The sequence below is a fragment of the Panthera uncia genome, chromosome D4 (genome assembly GCF_023721935.1).
Source record: "Panthera uncia isolate 11264 chromosome D4, Puncia_PCG_1.0, whole genome shotgun sequence".
Lineage (NCBI taxonomy): Eukaryota > Metazoa > Chordata > Mammalia > Carnivora > Felidae > Panthera > Panthera uncia.
The window spans coordinates 43759045-43777188 of NC_064807.1; the positions used below are offsets into that span (position 1 = coordinate 43759045).

At 42.7% G+C, this 18144-nt stretch overlaps 1 protein-coding gene across 2 annotated transcripts in view; it reads right to left on the minus strand.

Annotated features, from left to right (window-relative positions):
• Positions 1-5105: 5105 nt before the first annotated feature.
• The window catches only part of MLLT3 (MLLT3 super elongation complex subunit), a 286493-nt gene continuing 273454 nt past the window's right edge, over positions 5106-18144 (minus strand). Inside the window, exons 9-11 of one of the 2 annotated variants that reach the window (XM_049635187.1) lie at positions 15970-16041; positions 14727-14798; positions 5106-7944 (exon numbers count right to left, since the gene is read on the minus strand). In XM_049635187.1, coding sequence (XP_049491144.1) covers positions 7813-7944; positions 14727-14798; positions 15970-16041 — 276 coding nt within the window. In that variant the 3' untranslated portion in view covers positions 5106-7812. The remainder of the gene's footprint in view (positions 7945-14726; positions 14799-15969; positions 16042-18144) is intronic. The other variant, XM_049635181.1, reaches the window with a different exon arrangement.

The following is an 18144-nucleotide window of genomic DNA, read 5'->3' on the forward strand; positions in this document are numbered from 1 at the left end:
TCACACACATGCTAACTGAAGGACGTGTTTTCAGTCCGGCATGTTCCGAAGTGTGTTCTTTAAAATGTTTATTTTTAATTTGAGTGAGCGAGCGAGCGAGCAAGCAGGGGAGAGGAATAGAGAGAGAGAATCCCAAGCAGGCCCACCATGGGGATCGATCCCATGACTGAGATCATGACATGAGCTGAAGTCAAGAGCTGGATGCTCAATTGAGCCACCAAGGCGCCCGGCCACCCCCCACCCCCCCAAAAGGTGTTCTTTAAAAATAGGGTGACCACATATCCTAGTTTGCCAAAGACAGCCTTGGTTTACTTGTGTTGTCTTGGGATAATTATTAATGTCCCTTTTAATTCTCAAAAACGTTCCAGTTTGGACAGGAAGCTAAATGGTTACCTAACCCAGACAACCCCTTCTGGAGATATTAATTAGCTGTGCTGACCTTCTCTGAACCTGTAACATCCCAATCTATGTTGTAAGCCCTGAAGAATGAAACATAGTATACAAACTAGTTTGATCAACGAGCGTAAAAGGAAAATACCTGTGATCTTTTGTAACTACCGTTGTGTTATATACAACTGGAGAAATACTGGATTAAATAAGGTTAAACAAGTTTGGTCGTTGTTAGAACACATAGCTCACCAGAGATTTAATACGGTAGCAGTTCATGAATTTCCAACAGGGTCAGGCACTGGGCAGTTTTTCCAAACTTAAAACTTGTTTTCATGAAATGTCTTAAGCGGCCAATGTTTACAAAAGTCTGCCACATTTTTAAGAAATAGGAGTGCCTAGTATGTCCAGGAATTGTTCTAGGTCCTGAAGAGCCATCAGTGAACAAGAAAAGTCTTTATCCTCATTGGGCGTACATTCTAGTGGGGGTGGGGGTGGGGGCGGGGAGGCAGGCAATTGACCTCCAAACAAATTTGTAACGTGGAAACCAATGACCTATCACCCAAGTGATTGACAGTCAAAATAAAAACCACAGTATCTGCCAATTCTGAGGAGTATTTGTGAAGCAACTTGTCTTCAGACATGAGTGAGCAACGATTCATGTCTGTCAAAAGCCATCAACGGGTACCATGTTTTCTTTGTAGAAGCAAGTCTCCTTCAACAAGCCTCCCCATCCCACCTTGAACTGAGGGTACTTCTTTAATCATTCTCATGAACATTAATGTGCCTTTGGGGAGCCCATCTCCCATCGGCGTTTGGGGACTAGATTCATAATATGTACCTTTAATTTATATTCTTTTCTGTCCAATCTAGACTGAGGTGTTACTTAAAATAGCATCACTTTCAAAGGAGATGTTTATCATTGCCTAGTACTGAGGGGATAAATTAGAACAAACGGAGAGTTATTCCATTCCGTGCCATACATCCCACCCCCTAAGGCTAGAATGAGGGACAGGGGGTGTGCTTAAAAAAAAAAAAACACGCACACACAAAAAAACTCCTACCCTTTGATTAATTCTGTGCAGAATAGAGACTCATATTTAAATGACTAAGCCAAGTTAAAACTTTCCCTCCTGGAACAAAGCAAAAGGAAAGCCTCTTTATGTTGCAGGGGCTATAGATGCCACGGGCTGAGCCTGTCCTAAAGCTTCCCTCTGCTGCTCAACAACTAAGCCATCTTGCTGCATTTAGCACTTCTCAGCGGACCACCCACCCAGACGCGGATACACAAACCACATGTGTGAGGAACGCTGTTCGGCTAGGAAATCAGTATCACTATTTCAACCTTATTACTTGCACAGACGGCCCTTTTAGGGCGATGCATTTGTTTTATCTTTTCAATAGCTTTGATTATTTTCTTTTAATGGCCTGGATTTATCCTTTTCTCCCCTTTTGAAACTTCAGAACTCTGTGGCAGGGGCTGCATGTGGTCGAAGACATCATCACTAGGGGGAAATGAGCAAACAGCTTTGCCTTTGCTCCCCCACCTCTCCCCACTCCTTGGGGCCATCTATTCTGTGCAGATCACCCAGTGCCCTGAGTGATTATAAAAGTGGACTCAGCAGCCTTCCCATTCAGGTGGTAGGCCATTTCTGTAGTTATTTAACAGTTACAGGGCCCAGTTATAATTGCTGAAATGTTTTCCAGTCTGTGCGACGCAGTTCTCTCCCTAGCCCTTGGGAACCATATTGGTTACCCTCGTTTAATTAAGGGGAAATTAAGACCAAGAGGCTAAGCTGACAGCCCAGGGCAAGTTTAACAACCTCTGGAAAAGCCTGGAAATGCCGCTACAAAAGGGGACCGCGTAAACAGGAAGGTGTGGATACTATTACCTGGCAGAGAAAGCAGCAGCACTGAAATGGGCTCAGGATTTTCTATTTGGGTGGTATCCAGGCAAGAAAAGCCATAAAATACCCTTTGTGACTCCACCAATCAGAATAAACATGTCCGTCAGTTTTGGACACCATGTCCCTGGATTACCAAGCAGGCAGGTCTGGGTGCCAGGCCTTGGCTGACCAGCCATCTCTCCCCGGGACCCCTTGCCTATCCAAGTGGGCATACGATTCTGAGAGATGGTGGAACAAGCGTATTGGGGCCAGCGGTGGCTCCGCACCCTTCCTGGGTGACAGCACTTGGAGACGACATCCGGAGTTGTCTTCATTCGGCATGACCGAGCTGCTCATCTTGACTTCCTCCATGCTGGAGAAAAGGCAAGGCCGTTATTTTAAAATAAACACATGAGTATGCATGCCGAAACAAGGGAAGGGATTAGTTTGGTTCAAGCACGGTCATTACAAAGCTCAGCTGCCAGCCAAGCCCATCCGGGACTGGTGCTTCCACACCTAAAATCAGTTCCTAGCTGGTAACCTACAAGGCGGTCCAGTGGCTTGGCAGTCTGAAGATAAGGTGACTTTCTCAAATTTGATGTAAGTCTACTATTAACCGGAGCATTATATCCACTCCCTTGGTTATTTGCCAAGCTCAAAGCATTCTATTCTCTTTTTTTTTTTTTTTTTTTTTTTTTCAACGTTTTTTAATTTATTTTTGGGACAGAGAGAGGCAGAGCATGAACGGGGGAGGGTCAGAGAGAGAGGGAGACACAGAATCGGAAACAGGCTCCAGGCTCCGAGCCATCAGCCCAGAGCCTGACGCGGGGCTCGAACTCACGGACTGTGAGATCGTGACCTGGCTGAAGTCGGACGCTTAACCGACTGCGCCACCCAGGCGCCCCTCTATTCTCTTTCTTGAAGTCGAGTTTCTCCTTCCTGTCTAATCAAGGTAGCATTTCTTGCTGCTAAGCTAAATGTAGAGCCTTTGTTGGGCTTTGTCTAGTGATAGCCCATTGTTTAATTTATGAACCAAACCTTCCAGAGAAACAGGGGGAAAGAGAGAAAAGGTCACGCACAAGTCAACTGTTTTATTCTAAGAATGTGCCCCACCATTTTTTTGCTTCAAAAATGACTTTTAGGACACGAAAATGGTGGTGGACACCGGGCGCTCAAAGATGAATGGGAGTTGGGCTGTGCCCTCAGCTGGTTCTGGTTTCTCCATTCATTCTTTTTGAGGAGCAACATCACTTCTTGAGGAAAGCTAAGGGCTCATTTTTCCCTGTATGTAAAGCAAAACCAAACTCTGGTCAAATGCCTCTTAACAAATCAGTAAGACTGTATCCTGTAAAGAAAATGGAGCCACGGAAGATTAGATATGAATTTAAGTAAAACACCTATTTCTGTCAATCTGTACTTATATTTCAACACGGGTTTTAGAAATGGGAAATACATCTTACGAATGCCTGGTAGGTCACAGAATAGCTTCTACACACACATACATAGTGTATCTTTCAACGTCACTGCACATACTCCATTAAAGAAGATACTGACAGATTTATAAAACGTACTGGCCTTGCACTGTTAATCTCAAGAATACATTTTTGCTTCATTTATTTTCGCACTGCACAGTAGCTCTGGCCACCATGAAGGATCTGTCAGCATTTCCATCAGAACTCGATTTGCACCTACTGCGGTACAAGTGCCAAAATACATATTTACAGTTTACAGACAGCGGTGGCTTTGTCTTCCTTTTAAATCGACCTCCTCAAGGCATCTTTACAAGGAACATCCAGGGGTGGCCGTGCCTACACGACCAAAAGCATCATACAAAACAAAAGGGGCCAAAGATGTAGACTTCCGGCCCAAGACGAAATTAAACCTCGGGGAGCAACTCAACATTCACTGCGGCTGTAATGGTCTCCGCATCGCATTCCTAATTTTAGAGCAACAGTCTGGCACAAGATCAGGACGTGTGTGTGTGCGCACGTGTGTGCAGCGTGTAGCGTTAGAACACAAAAGGCTAAAGGTGGAACGAAATAAGCGGACAGCAAACTACTCGAGCCGATCACTCTCACAAGTAAAAGAAATGAACATAAGCCACCACGTCCACCACTGGACACCCAATTCTGTCCCCTAGGTAGAGTTAAAGCATTTAAGAATAAAGTCTCTTCTAAACAGGTATGTTACCTTGAACATCCTTGGAACGGTGGGGCTTCGAACGGTATGTGGGATATTACGTAGGCCTGAGCTGTCTTTCTGAAAGGTTAGCTGGGTTTGGAAAAGGGATCGGCAGAAACATTTTTGGTGGAAGAAAATCAATTTTATTGGCTCTTTCCACAAAAAGGGGAATCGTGATTCAGATCAGAGACACTGGCTTAGCAATTTAAAACTGTTTCGCACAGTCGTCTAGGTGTCTCTTGTAGAGTTTTTGTCTCCCCATCTTTTTACGCTTTCCCCTACTTGGACACGATATGCAAGCATATGTGGACACGCCTGTCTACATAAAGGGAGAGGGAGAAGTGGACTGCAGTGAAGGTGTTTATAACGGCAAACGTTTTCGTTGCTAACGTGACTGCTATATGCTAACTAGGATGGAAGCATAATCCTGCTGCAAAACCAGAGGCAAAAACTCATTTATTAGGGGTGGGGGTGGAGTTCGAGTTCTAGACACACATCCCTCCCCCCGCACCCGGCTGCCCCCCCACCCCGGTCAAAGTACTAGAGGAAAATTTAAAGAAAGCTTCTCATACTCAGCCTGTCTCAAACCATATTCGCAATCACCCAGTTGATTTTAATTTGAAACCTAAGAAATTAAACCCTGCCATTTTTCCTTTGTGCTTAGAATACTAACGCCCCTGTTAGGATACGCATGTGCCAAACATATTTTTCGACAGGTTTCAATGGTGTTTATAAACATGGCAGAACTGAGAGGGTTACTTGAAGAGAAGTGTAACTATTTGAAATTCATCAAAAGGGGATTTATTATTTCTGCATTTAAGGATTCGATGAGAGTAAGAATACAACTTGCAAAAAATCAACAATGTGACTCTCACTCTGGAAATTTTGTGGACAGCTCTTTTTGCTGTGTCCATGAGGAAGTTTTCTTGAATTTCGTTATTAAATGTACAAACTTACATTTTGACGAGAGTCTGAAGACATTTGCTTTATTGCCTAAATTTTAGGTCTAAAGTTTATCACTGTAGTAGCTTCCCTTCTTGTTGTCCTTGTTGTTTGGTCGCTTATGTTACCTAGTTTCCTGGTAAACAGCCAGAGGAACGAGAAAAATGTTCACACCGCCAAATCATTTTTGCCATACAACTTAGTTACAAAAATAAAAATGGCCCGAACTACATATATACATTTCTAGTTACACTACACAGATATCTCAGTTAAACCACATCCATTTCTGGCTTAATTAGAATATGTGGATTAGCAGTTAGAAACGTTTAAAGATTTCTAAATTTTGCAAACAATTCATATAAGCATCGCCCTCCCCCTTTCATCTGCAAAGTTAAAAACAGAACCAGACACAACTAAAACCACGCCTAAAACCACACAAATCAGTCACCTTATATCCAAAATGACTCCAGAAGTGTTTCTGGAGTTAAACACTGAGTAGGGGACACACAACAAATGCTTCAAGGGCGGTTCATGCCAACCATCGAGAATCATAACATTACCGGAAAAGTACACTTGTCCTTGGGGAGGACGCTTCAGAAGTAATTTACAAGGAGCATGGCTGTATTATAATTTTTTTAAAGGAAAAAAATAGTGTCTTTGGATAGAAAGAATGTAAAAAAAAAAAATCCCCTTTTTAAAATGCAGAAATAACTTCATTATCAATCTGCATTTACATTACTGCCCAAAAGAATGGGTCTGGAAAGCCCATTTTCTGTACAGACACTAGTTAATCTCTGTATGAAAAGACAGCATCTGGCATGGGAATAAACAAGGGAGAGCCTAGAGACCGGTCTATTCGCACACATAGAGGCTTTCTTAAGGCTGATCCAGTGAATGAACCTTTGGATCCAGAAGTATTTCTTCATTTCCCCTTCTTTTCGGTTGAGTTCCTAGCAAAAACTTGAAAGATGAGCTGTTCTCACTTTGCACATCTCCACTTATGGACAGGATGGAATAATGACACCAAAAGTACTTCGGGGTTTTTTTTTTTTTTCTTTTAAAAATAATTCGCTTTCTTTTGCATGCCACAGGACAGATTTCTAGTTTTAAAACAGGGTACATCAAGAACAAAAATATCCCCCCCCTCCCCAGCCATCTTTATTTTCACCAATACAAGAAATCCTTCTGGAAACATAAGCAAGTGACTAAACAGGATCGAACCACTGAATCTACAAGTTAATACATAATCTGTTATGGCAGCATAACCAAGAATCTTCCCCCAAAGAAAGATTTTCATTTTCCAAATATAAAAGAGTCTAAGAGGATCATACAGGAACAAAAATCTCTTATTCCAGGTTTTATGGTAAAGATGGAGAACATACTGGCAGCCGAAGAAAGCTGAAACTCTAATAAATAGATCCAAATTAAGAATTTCTACATTTCTTTAGAAAACATAACCAGGATTCCTTTTTTTTTTTTTTAAACGATGATCCTGTGGAATGCTTTTACTTCCATATTTATCTAGTATTAGAACAGTAAAACAGACACAAGAAGAATGTTGAAGACAGCTCAACAATGCTGGATGCAGGACGTTTACAGGTACACTTGGTTAAAAGTCCTACAGGTTTATTGACTAAGGCTAGACAACAATTCATATGATCCTATTTGGTGCATTTTCTACCATGGTCCAAGATCATTATATGGATACAGCCAAGGGCTGGGCCCCAACTCTCAGAAGAAAGACCACAAAGAAGAAAATCAGGGTGGCAATTTGGTCCCCCCAGTTGATCATCTGTGTCCTGGAACTGGAAAAACAAAAGGTAGCAAATGCGGACTGCAACGAGTAAAAGGACTTGGAAAAGTTGGTGGAGAGTGGCACGGTGTACAAGTAAGGTCACTGGGCTTGGGATGGCAAGGGCGCTGCATTGAAAGAGCATCCATGGGACCAAGTACAAGTACTTATAATGTCTTGTGGTGTCATTCCCTCAACGACTTTAGAATATCTGTATGCGATAATAAATAGATCAGTTATGTAATAAGGCAGTGTGTTGAATATGCATTCGTCCTGTGGAATGAACCGCCACAGAGAGAGATACATGATACCATACACATTCTTTAATTTTTCTTGTGTTGTGTTTGATTTGTTTTCAAGGCTATCCAGGCTAACTCTTCCCGGGGATTTCCTTGGAGAGAAGAGTGGTCCGCTGAGGCTGGTTTGCTTAACCTCTCCTTTATCAAGAGATGATGACTGGCTTTAAAGAAAAATAAAGCTGAAGGTTGTTTGATTTTTATTTTTTCCCTTTTGGTTGCATCATTCTGAGTGTTTTCATATAAACAAACAAAAAAAAATCACAACCAAAAAAAAAAAAAAAACAAAACAAAACAATAGTTTTTGATGCATCCAGTTGTTGTATCCTCAGGATGTTCCAGATGTTTCCAGGTAACTCTGTAGTTTACGGACTGTGGTTTTGTCCAGCGAGCAAAGGTCAAAATCAAATGTCGTGTTTGTGATATGAAAGTGTCCAGTTTCTTCTATAAGGTTCACGATCTAGGGGAATAAAGAAGAGAAATTTTGGGAAATAAGCAATGGACATCAAAAGCCAGAGAGAGAGACAGAGAGACAGAGAGAGAGAGAGAGAGGGAGGGAGGGAGGGAGAGGATCACATATAGAACCAAGAGACTGATATTCTCCTTTATGGCAAGAAGGTCCTATGCCATTGATGGCAAGGAACCCTCTCTTAGCCACTGTGGTAACAAGCCAAAGGAATGTTAACTCTTTGAAATTCTCAATGAGAACAGAATACCTGTTCTCATCATTCATATCCTTTAAACTGATTTCTGCTTTCAAGTCCTCAATAGACTATTTTACTGTATGGGTGGTTAGAGGGAGGTACAATTTCAAGACCCCTTTCAAAATTAGCTACAGACTCAATGGATAGTGACTAGAGTAAGGAAATTCCATCCTAGAAATAACAAAACTCCTTATGAAAAAAGTACACATACATGCACACACACAGAATAATGGTCATTTCTCTTTCTGATTATGTTATTGTTGAAAGCTTAAAGTACAAAAACCCACAAAGAAAAAAAAGCCAACTACAATCCCACCCTCTGAAGACCATGGGGAGGAACTGGAAGGGGTTACTGTTTTGTTGCTTGATTTGGGTGCCGGTTACAAAAGACACATTCACTCTGTTAAAATTCCTCCAGCTATACACTTTGTTACACTTCAACAAAATGAAGGAAAACCTATACTTATTACTTAGAGTCGTGTTCCGTTTATTCTCTTGAATACTTGGGGGTAATAAGTATGATCTAGAAAATGAATTATCTAGAAAATGCATTATCTATAAAAAGAAAAGGAAAGCCTTTGTCTCCTCGTTTGGAATAGTCATACCTCATTTCTTACTGTATTGGCTCTAACTTCCAGAAAGAGATGGCAGAAGGTACTGTTGCTGTCTTGCCTTGGCTTACAAGAGGGTGCTTCTAAGGTTTCAAGGTTAAGAATGATGTTGATTGCTGGTTTGGGAGAATCTTTCCTCGTGTTGTGTGTCTCTCCATTCTTATTTTACTAGTAATTTTATCCAAAATGGATGCTGTGCTGGGGTTGCATGGATTTTAGAGATGTATGTTGTAGGTAAACTGGGATGGAGGGGGGTTAATCTTAGCAAGCTTTGTGGGAGAGAGAAAACAAATCAACATCAGGATGAAAGAAAAAATATTTGCAGAGAAAATTGGCGAACCCTCCACTCCCCTCCTATCGCTTCCCATTCTCTTTCATTCAATAACTTTAAAGAAGAGAACAGTTTTCATTATGTAGCCTATTATTTATTCAATGGAGTTTTACATTACCTAATTTCAGGTTGAAAGCAGCAGAAAGGAAACTTTTGACCCTCTCTTCTTACGATTAGTTTTCTTTAAAAAACAGTAAGTTTGTGAACTACTCCCTATGGGTCAGTGGCTCTCCATAGAAAATGTGCCCCCCATTCCTGACATATTTGACTTCCACAGAAGCATAAAAGACATATTGAACCCCAATCCAATTAATCACACAGCTCCAGACTGAGTTGTTCTTGCCTTACTCAATGGCTGGAACTATTTTTTACAGATAGAACTACAGGTTTCATAATAAAAAAACAAGTTACTCTCACTGTGAAATCATGACAGACACAGCAACCTGTCTACCTAACATCCATTTATCCCTTCTTTTTCACTAGTAGAAGCTGGATTTTTCTGGAAGTGGCAACATGCCCAGCTAAACCGCTGGCCTCCCCATACCCACTTGCAGCATGTGGCAGATACTGCTATTTAATTTATTTTGTCAGAAGTCGCTGGGATTTCAGGACAATTTTTAAGCAGGATACAGACAGTGAATATGTGTCTTTGGAAAGATGGCAGAGCAGAAGGGCAAGGAGTCTACATCCTCAATGGCACTTTTTTAATGCTTTATTGATTTTTGACAAAGAGAGGGAGATATAGCATGAGCGGGGGAGGGGCAGAGAGAGCGGGAGACGCAGAATCCGAAGCAGGCTCCAGGCTCCGAGCTGTCAGCACAGAGCCCGACGCGGGGCTTGAACTCATAAACCGCGAGATCATGACCCAAGCCGAAGTTGGACGCTCAACCGACTGCCCCTCAATGACACCTTTTAAGCCACTACATTGACCACCTATTATATGGGTGGATGGCGGGGGTGGAGGAGTGGGGTGTGGGTAGGTAGACAGAGGGCCTTACTTAAACCCCTGGACTCAGGGTTCTATCTCTAGCTCATGCATCAAAAGATTAGAAAGGCTGTTCCCAGTTATGGTTAAAATACTACGTTCACATAAGGACTTACCAAGCAAGAACTTACTAACACTAACAAGATGGAAGGCGGACACTCATTTGTTTTATTAATAGTTATTGAGCTTTGGATAAGCCACCCACACACATCTACATACATACTGAGGCACATACACAGCTATGTCCACACACAAACTTTTCAAGGCAATCAAATACTTAGTATGTGTTGACCATCAATTGAATTTAGGGTGCTTTCCAGAGTAAATTGTCTTTTTTGCTACATTGTAAAGAAACAGTATAGGCCTAGTAAAAATACGTGATCTTCAGGACAGGAAAAAATAGGCTTTCAATGTACACAGGGGAGGCAAATGACAATTGTCCCAGAGTGTGACTGCTGGCCACTGGGTAAGTGACCAAGCATTCTGAATGGAGTCCCAAATTATGTGTATCAGTTCTGATGGTGCTCACTATTTGAATGGCATCGCACAGAACATTATAACCTCTGACCCTCCGTTTCCTCCTCTTCTGTAAAATGGGGATAACGGCACCTGTTTTACCTATGACACAGATGTGCAAGAGGGTCAAATAAGATAATAGGATAAATGAAAGCTTCTTTATAAATGGAATTGTGACACAGATCAGGGAAACGTGATTATGATTACCATATAAACTTATCCTTAATGTTCTAGGAGGTAACTGGACAGCACAGGAACCATCAGACCCAGTGCTCTCTCCACCTCCCCTCATTGACTCTTGGCCATTTCATTGACACTAAAACAAATGAAGCGGGGAAAATGCCAGAAGCTAAAACTCAGAAAAGGCTTACTTGAATCTTTAAAAAATAATTATAATAAAAGTTGGCAGGGATTAAGGGAAGAAAGCAAGGAGAACAGAAGATGAGGGAGAGTAGTTAAATCACAATGTAGGGGTAAAACATAGTCCTAGGTTTTCCCTTTGAAATGACAACTCACTCCTTTAAGAAAATCGCTTTCTGTGACTCCGTTTAGCTAATGACTTAACAGTAAGTACAAAACAGAGCAATAAAGATACCTTCTAGAAAAAGTTGCTTGATTCTGAAGCAAATAAACCCATTTGCCAGCCAGGGGATGGGGTGTCTCGTAGGTTTCCAGGGCTTGGCTGACAGGCCTCCTACCTCCTCCCCACGCGGCACCCTCCCCTCCCCCCACCCTGCCCGCCTGCAGCCACAAACAAAGAAATGAACGGGACCTGATCAATCTCCCTAAATGAGCCCCACACTTTTATGGGAGCTTGTAAGAATACATCAAGGTAGATGCAGAGATGGCCTCAAAGTACCAGTAGTGCAGCAGGCGGGGCGTTCGGGACAACTTGCCAAAGGGAACGGCATTAACGACTTGAATTATTAGAGCATGCACCCACGTCTTCAATTAAGTAAAGACTTCATAAAGAAAAATAAATGTGGGTTCCTTTCCAGGAATCCTGATGGTTAGGACATCAGAAGCACAGCATCAACCCGTCTTATTCTGATGACAGGAGCCACAAGGCCTAAAAGCACCCCGCTGGTCCTCCGAGGATGGCTGTCTGCCTCTCTATAGGCATCACCTTGCTCTGCTGATGCGGTGTGGCCCCACCTTGGTGCCCTCACACTGCATCATCCTGCAACAGTAAAGACCTCCCCCAAATAATAATATTAATAGAAGAGTGACTATAGATAAGAAAGGAAGGCAAGGGCACAGTGTACGTGTAGTAGAAAAGGAAGAGTATCTCAGCTGCTTAACTCATTCTTCTGATCACGGTTATGGTGAAAACATTCGTGATGGATTATTTCCTGCCACAGATGCCTTTTAGGGGGTACCATGCAGGCAGGGTTTTTTGTTGGTTTTTAAAGGGGGGTATGATCCACTTGTTAAATTGGTGGCTCCTTTCCCCAACCCTGGTTTTTAATTATAAAAAGGTAGATGCATTGTTCTTGGTCTAATTACATTAAAAAAACCAAACCAACCACAGTTCTTTCTGTCCCAAAGCAGCCTTTTCACTGAGGGCAAGTACTGAACACGCTTTGCTTGAACCGCTTCTGCTTGAGGTACGTTCGGGTCTTCCTGGAGGATCGCCTTGGCTACCAACAGGGAAATGCTGTCTACCGTGGGACCCTGTGTGTCCTGCCCCAGGGCTAGAGGCAGGCCTTCGGGATCGTAGCCACGGGGGATTCCGTAACATGGGGGCGATCTCCCAAGATGGGGATGATGATTCTCAGCAGAAGACTTCTCAGGGAGGCTTCTCCACGTTGTGAGAAAGAATACCCCAATATACCACTCACTTCCACCTCCCTGAAGATAATTTTAAAAGTCCAGGAGCTGTTCTCTAGCCTGTTAACCTGTCTTCTGAGGAAAGCGTGGTTCTCGTTAGAGCTTTTTCTTCCTCCTAAGAAGCAGCCAATCCAGACTCAGCTCAATTGCTGGGGAGGTTAGAAGTGCTGGGTCTCCCTTTCCAAATAAATGTGGAATGCACGGTTTGAAGAAAAATCAAATCCTTCAGCAGTCCTCGGTACTCACATCTCTGGGTTTGGATGTATCCCCTGTACTGTATTTTTAACCTAAGGAAAAGTGGCTTAAGAACACAGGCTCTCTTGATCCAGTACCTTCTGCTCAGTAAGCTATAAACCGGGGGCCAGTACCGTATGTCCCCAGAGTAAAACAAAGGCATTAGCCACTTTCTGTGAGCCGAATAAAACCATCAGACCAGATTTTTTGATAGGATGCGTCTGATAGTAAAAGACCTAGGATGGGATCCTGGCCTCGCCAGAAATCCCGTCGCAGGGGCTCAGGCCCGCGCGGCGGTGAAGACGTGGCCTCTGTGGAATGAATTCCATGAGATGAGCAGCTCTCGAGGTGGGGAATAACATTAGTCCTCAGTAGTGCTATGTTTTACAATAGGAATTAATTAAGCAGTAAACCGTGACAGGACATGCATCATGGTATCATAATCGCGAGCCTCAGCTGCATTACGAGGCAAAAGGCCAAAGACTGAGAGCTTTCAACTGGCCTGGGAATGCAATTAGGCTGAAACGCTGTGCGTCCTGGAGCGCCTTGATGCCAGGCTAAAAATTCATAGCCGTCACTCTCTCCCTCTAGGACACTAAAGTAATCCACTTCGATAGAATTCTCCAGGAGGCCACCTTGCCTCACGATTCTTTCAAAGGTCAAATCAAAGGACAATATGAAATCGGAATGCCAACGACACCCCAAGGTAAGGCCTTGCCAACGGTCTGCTTCCTCCCCTTGATGGCTGGGCGTTCTTTGTGAAGGTGTCCCAGCCCTGCCCAAACATCTGTTCCGCTCTCCAGCGAGACTCACTATCTGGGCCCAGCTTGTGCGTTAGTAGCTTTATTGGACAACCGCTCCACAGTGGTTCAGAGCTGGTGTTTAAAAGGGGATAGAAAGGGACGGGACTATCCGCTAATAGATTTACCATCACCATTCAGTCAATTAACCCCAAGTAATTGGTAAATGGCAAGCTGAACAATTTTCATTTCGACAAAAGAACGTTGAAGAAAGACACCAGCAGAGGACTGGAGTAATTCTTAGGGTAAACCACTCCCCTCCCCGCACTCGCTTACAGAGAAACACAAGAAATCCAACTCGTCCCAGTTAGGAACTGTAGGTCTGTAACCTTGTGTTCAATCTGAAACTCTAGAAGGGTTAAAAAGCGTATCAGACAAATCAGGGAACTTGGCAGGTTCGAGAGTATGTATTTATAGATTTCAGCAAAAAATGTACACAGAATATAAATGTGACCATCAGCCATTAAACATTAAAAAAAGATAACCCACACACAGCTGGGGTAGATTAAGTACTCCTTCAAGTCATTTGAAAGTAGTAATAAAACAAAATTTCAAACAGTGAAATAATCTACAAACCCACCCTGGAATTCAGAACGCAACCTTCTCTTTGGGTGTTAAAGAACTAAGTTATTTTATCGATAGCCACTGTTAACGCAACGGACACGTGTACTATAACTATAGTAAAATTAAAAAGCACCCTTATCTTCTCAAAACATCAAATTGTACGAACAGAAGTTTCCCCACTCCACAAGAATTTCACAGTTGAGTTCATAATAATAGATGTATGTTGTAGAAGATAAGAGAAACGAGGAAGATATTTATTTCCCTCAGAAGAGCACTGGCAAAAGGTTACTAAATTGAAATCGCAAATGTTTACCCCATTTGACTGACATTCTTATCACTGTTTTCTCATGAAACTAGAAGCCTGGCCCCAAAGGCTTCTGCACTTCCATTATCCCCTCCTTCAGCCCACATGACAGCATCAGTCAGCCGGCTGAGGCATTGGTACAATCCGGCACCGTCACCTCCACGACGACCCAGTTTTCATCCTCTGCAACACCGGGGGAGGGGCGGGAGCTGCAGAGCGGACTTTGAGGTAACCTGGGCCATGAGCCCCCCTCCCCCCAAAGACTTCTGCTGACAGCGTAGGGTTGGTGTGACCTCCAGGTGTTACGATACAGAGTAGGCCTTGAGGCTTCTAGAAAGGGTCGTGCTAAAAAGCAGTTCTCACCTGCTGCAGAATGTGTCTTTCCCTCAGCGTCATTAACCTTCTGTGGAGCTCGACCAGTTCATCTAGGTAGGCCTGAAAGAGAAGAGTATCCCCCAAAAGAACAAGCACTTTAGGAAGCGATCCACAAACAAAACAAGAAACGAACAGGAACATACAAGCAGCAGGTGGAGGTTCCCCGTTCTACCACCCTTCCCGGGGCTGTGTGGACTCGGTACCCAAGGCCTTTGCAGACCAAGTCTCTCCTGGCCAACTCGTATAAAGCCAGCTTTTTTACGAGGGGCAATTCTTGCACTTATGTGCTCTCAACAAGATTCAAAGGAGCAGACTCACCCTCTCCTGGTAACACCCTCCACAGAGAGAAAGGGTACTCAATCCTAAATTGTGAATTTAAACATATTATCACAGGCTATCACTTTTTTTTTTTTTAATTCTTCCATCTCAGAAGATTTTTAACTAAGATTCAACTAAAAAAAAGTCTAAATTTGAACATGGGAGTATAAATGCACATTACCAATTACATCAGGACAAACTCTATTAAAAAAAAAAAAAAAAGCTTTCCTGGTCATACCTAACATCGCCAGTAAATAGGAAGTGACAGAAGAGAATGTCTTATGAAAACTAGAGATTGCTATCCATATTAGCATCTGGTTTGTCAAAAGCTCCCTTGCAAGGACAGAAGCGTACCTCTCTTTCCATATGCTCAGACTCATGAATCTTTGTTAGCATAACTGCATGGGTTTTTCTAGCGTCGTTTGCAGCGAAGGCAAAGGAAAGGTTGGTGAAGCTTTAGTCAGGCCTAGCCTGATCCTGCAGAGCGTGTTATCACCCTGCCCGCAACAGGTCTGGAAGTCAGATGTCGAATGCACGATGCACACTTGGAAAGCACGTTACACGAGGCTCGGGCGTCCTGCTCCCTTGTGGCTGACACTCCTCAACCCTCTATCTCCACCATGATTTTCTTACCTCCCAATTCAGTGTGCCCCAAATCCCTTGGCAATACAGGCATCGTGGCAAATGGTAGCATATGGGCCCAGCTTAACGCTGAAGATCTAAGCAAGACTTGGAAAATCAACTACAAAGCACTGAGGAAAAGTGCTCATCATTTGGTGAGGGGGGTGGGGGTGGTGCTGGGCACTTCCGATGCAGAAATGAAAGGGGAACCACCAAGGATGTTTGAGGGAAACAAAAGGAAATGGAAGACACGTCAGTGCTGCAGCACTCATAGAACGCCCTGGAAACCTACCTTGTCACATTCCCCGTTCTTTATTTGCTTATCTGATTTGCTTTGCTTTATTGGACTTTTCACTTCAAGAATCTAGGGATCAAAGAGAACGCTGTTAAACTTGATTTCAAGCACTTCGTAGCTGACCTGCCACCTAAACAAAGGCACTTACGAATGAAATGTTCTACAATAAGATCACTTTCCAAACAGCAAGTCTCCTCTACACATTTTCTTTCGTCTCATCTAATCTTACTCTTTCTTAGAAAATAAAGGACTTATATCTGAAATGCTGAGTCAGGCCAAAAGACTTTAAAAAAAGAAGTTGACGATAAGGAAATTGATCTAAGCTTCCCAGGCTGCTGCTTTTTTGTGACAACACTCTCACACATATGCACAGCAGCTGAGTTATACGAGATTATAGTCCCCTCCGGCAAGATTTTTTTTTTCTTATTCATTCTGCTGTTTCAGCATGACTACCAGTGCTCAGTATGCTAGAGATGATAAAACAAAACACTCAGATGCCCCTTTTTAGTACCTGCCTTTCAGATTCTAAAAATTACTCATATCCACTAAATTGATGCAGCTGTGAAAATGAAGATGGCCATCAGTTACCCTGGTTGCTCCCAACCTGGCATCCTCCAACTCAAGAAATCAAGAGCCAGGGCTATCTTCCATGGCTCAAGAAATGATGTGTCTACCCGTGATAAAATAGCAAGCGCCTGTCATTTTAGAGGAACCAATTACAACGTAGGATATGAACAGTAGTTTGGCATGCTGTTTAGATGCTTCCGTGGGGAGCTAGGTTTCTAATTAATAAAAAGGAGAAACAAATTATTATTTAATAAATACAGCTGATTTATTGGAGTCTTCGAAATTGAGGATTATGAGGGAAATATTTTTAAATGGGCCTCGTTTCAAATTGCTGAGATCCACTGAATTTATTGATGAGTGTTTACAAATGTACATAAACAGAAAAGGCAAAGTAATTTGTCTTTTTCATGATAACCTCATTACCAAGTGAGTTATAATCTCAGAAGCTAATATTATGGAGGAAAATGCCAAATAAAGGATATATTTAAGAAGTCTCATATTCCTGGGGTGCCTGCATGCCTCATTAGGTTAAGCATCCAACTCTTGATTTTAGCTCAGGTCATGATCTCATGGTTCGTGGGTTCGAGCCCCACACTGGGCTCTGTACTGACAGTGTGGATGGAGCCTGCTTGGGATTCTCTCTCCCTCTCTCTGCCCCTCCCGTGCACTCTCTCTTAAAATAAACAAACATTTAAAAGTAAATAAGTAATGAATAAATAGATGTCTCATATTCCCATCGCTCCTTATCCATTCTCTGCTGTAACACACACACTCATAGTTCTATTCAAAAATCTACCATATTCCATAATACAAAAATGATTTTAAAATGAGTTCACTTTTAATTTGTGGGGGAAACAGCACTGATTGGGCTCAGAAACTCAAGTTCAGGTCCATAGCCCTATTATTTAACATTTCGGACCTCAAAAAAATGAGACGAAATCGAAGAGATGAACAAGAAAATGTCCAGATTCCCATTCAGCTGTAAAATTTTATACTACCAATAAACATTTTACCTGTTGAGGATAGGACCATGACATTCTGGAAAAGACCAAATGCTTTCAAAAGGATATCTTTTCCTTTGAATTTAGAATGATGCACAGGTAAGAAGTGAGCTTCTAACAGAGCCTTTCCTGAGAATTGCCTTCATTTCTTCAGTTTTAACATTAAGATAACCAGATGACCAATCTGACCAGGCTCACTCACTTAAAATACAATGCTTTGGGCAACACAAGGAAATTACTTAATCAGTGGGGCAAGGCAATCGTTTTTCACATGCTGCACTGTACAGGAAACCCAACACTCTGCTACATTCAGAATTTCCTTCTCTCTATTGTTGCTGGAAATGAGACCTCCAGGGAAACTCAGAGCTCTGAGACCTAGGAGTAAGTAGGTCAGTAGATGGCACTCCTCGCCAACTCAGACCACACGGTGGGGCAAAGCAGAGACAATCTGCTGAGATTTCAGGCCAGAAAGAAAAACAGTGCCTGCGTGCTTGCCTAATGCACTAGAAAACTGAATTGTGTTCCTATCTTGTCCCACTCTGGGGGGTGGGGTGGCGGGGAGGACCGTCTACAGGCCAACACGGAGCGACTCGCAGAGATCGGA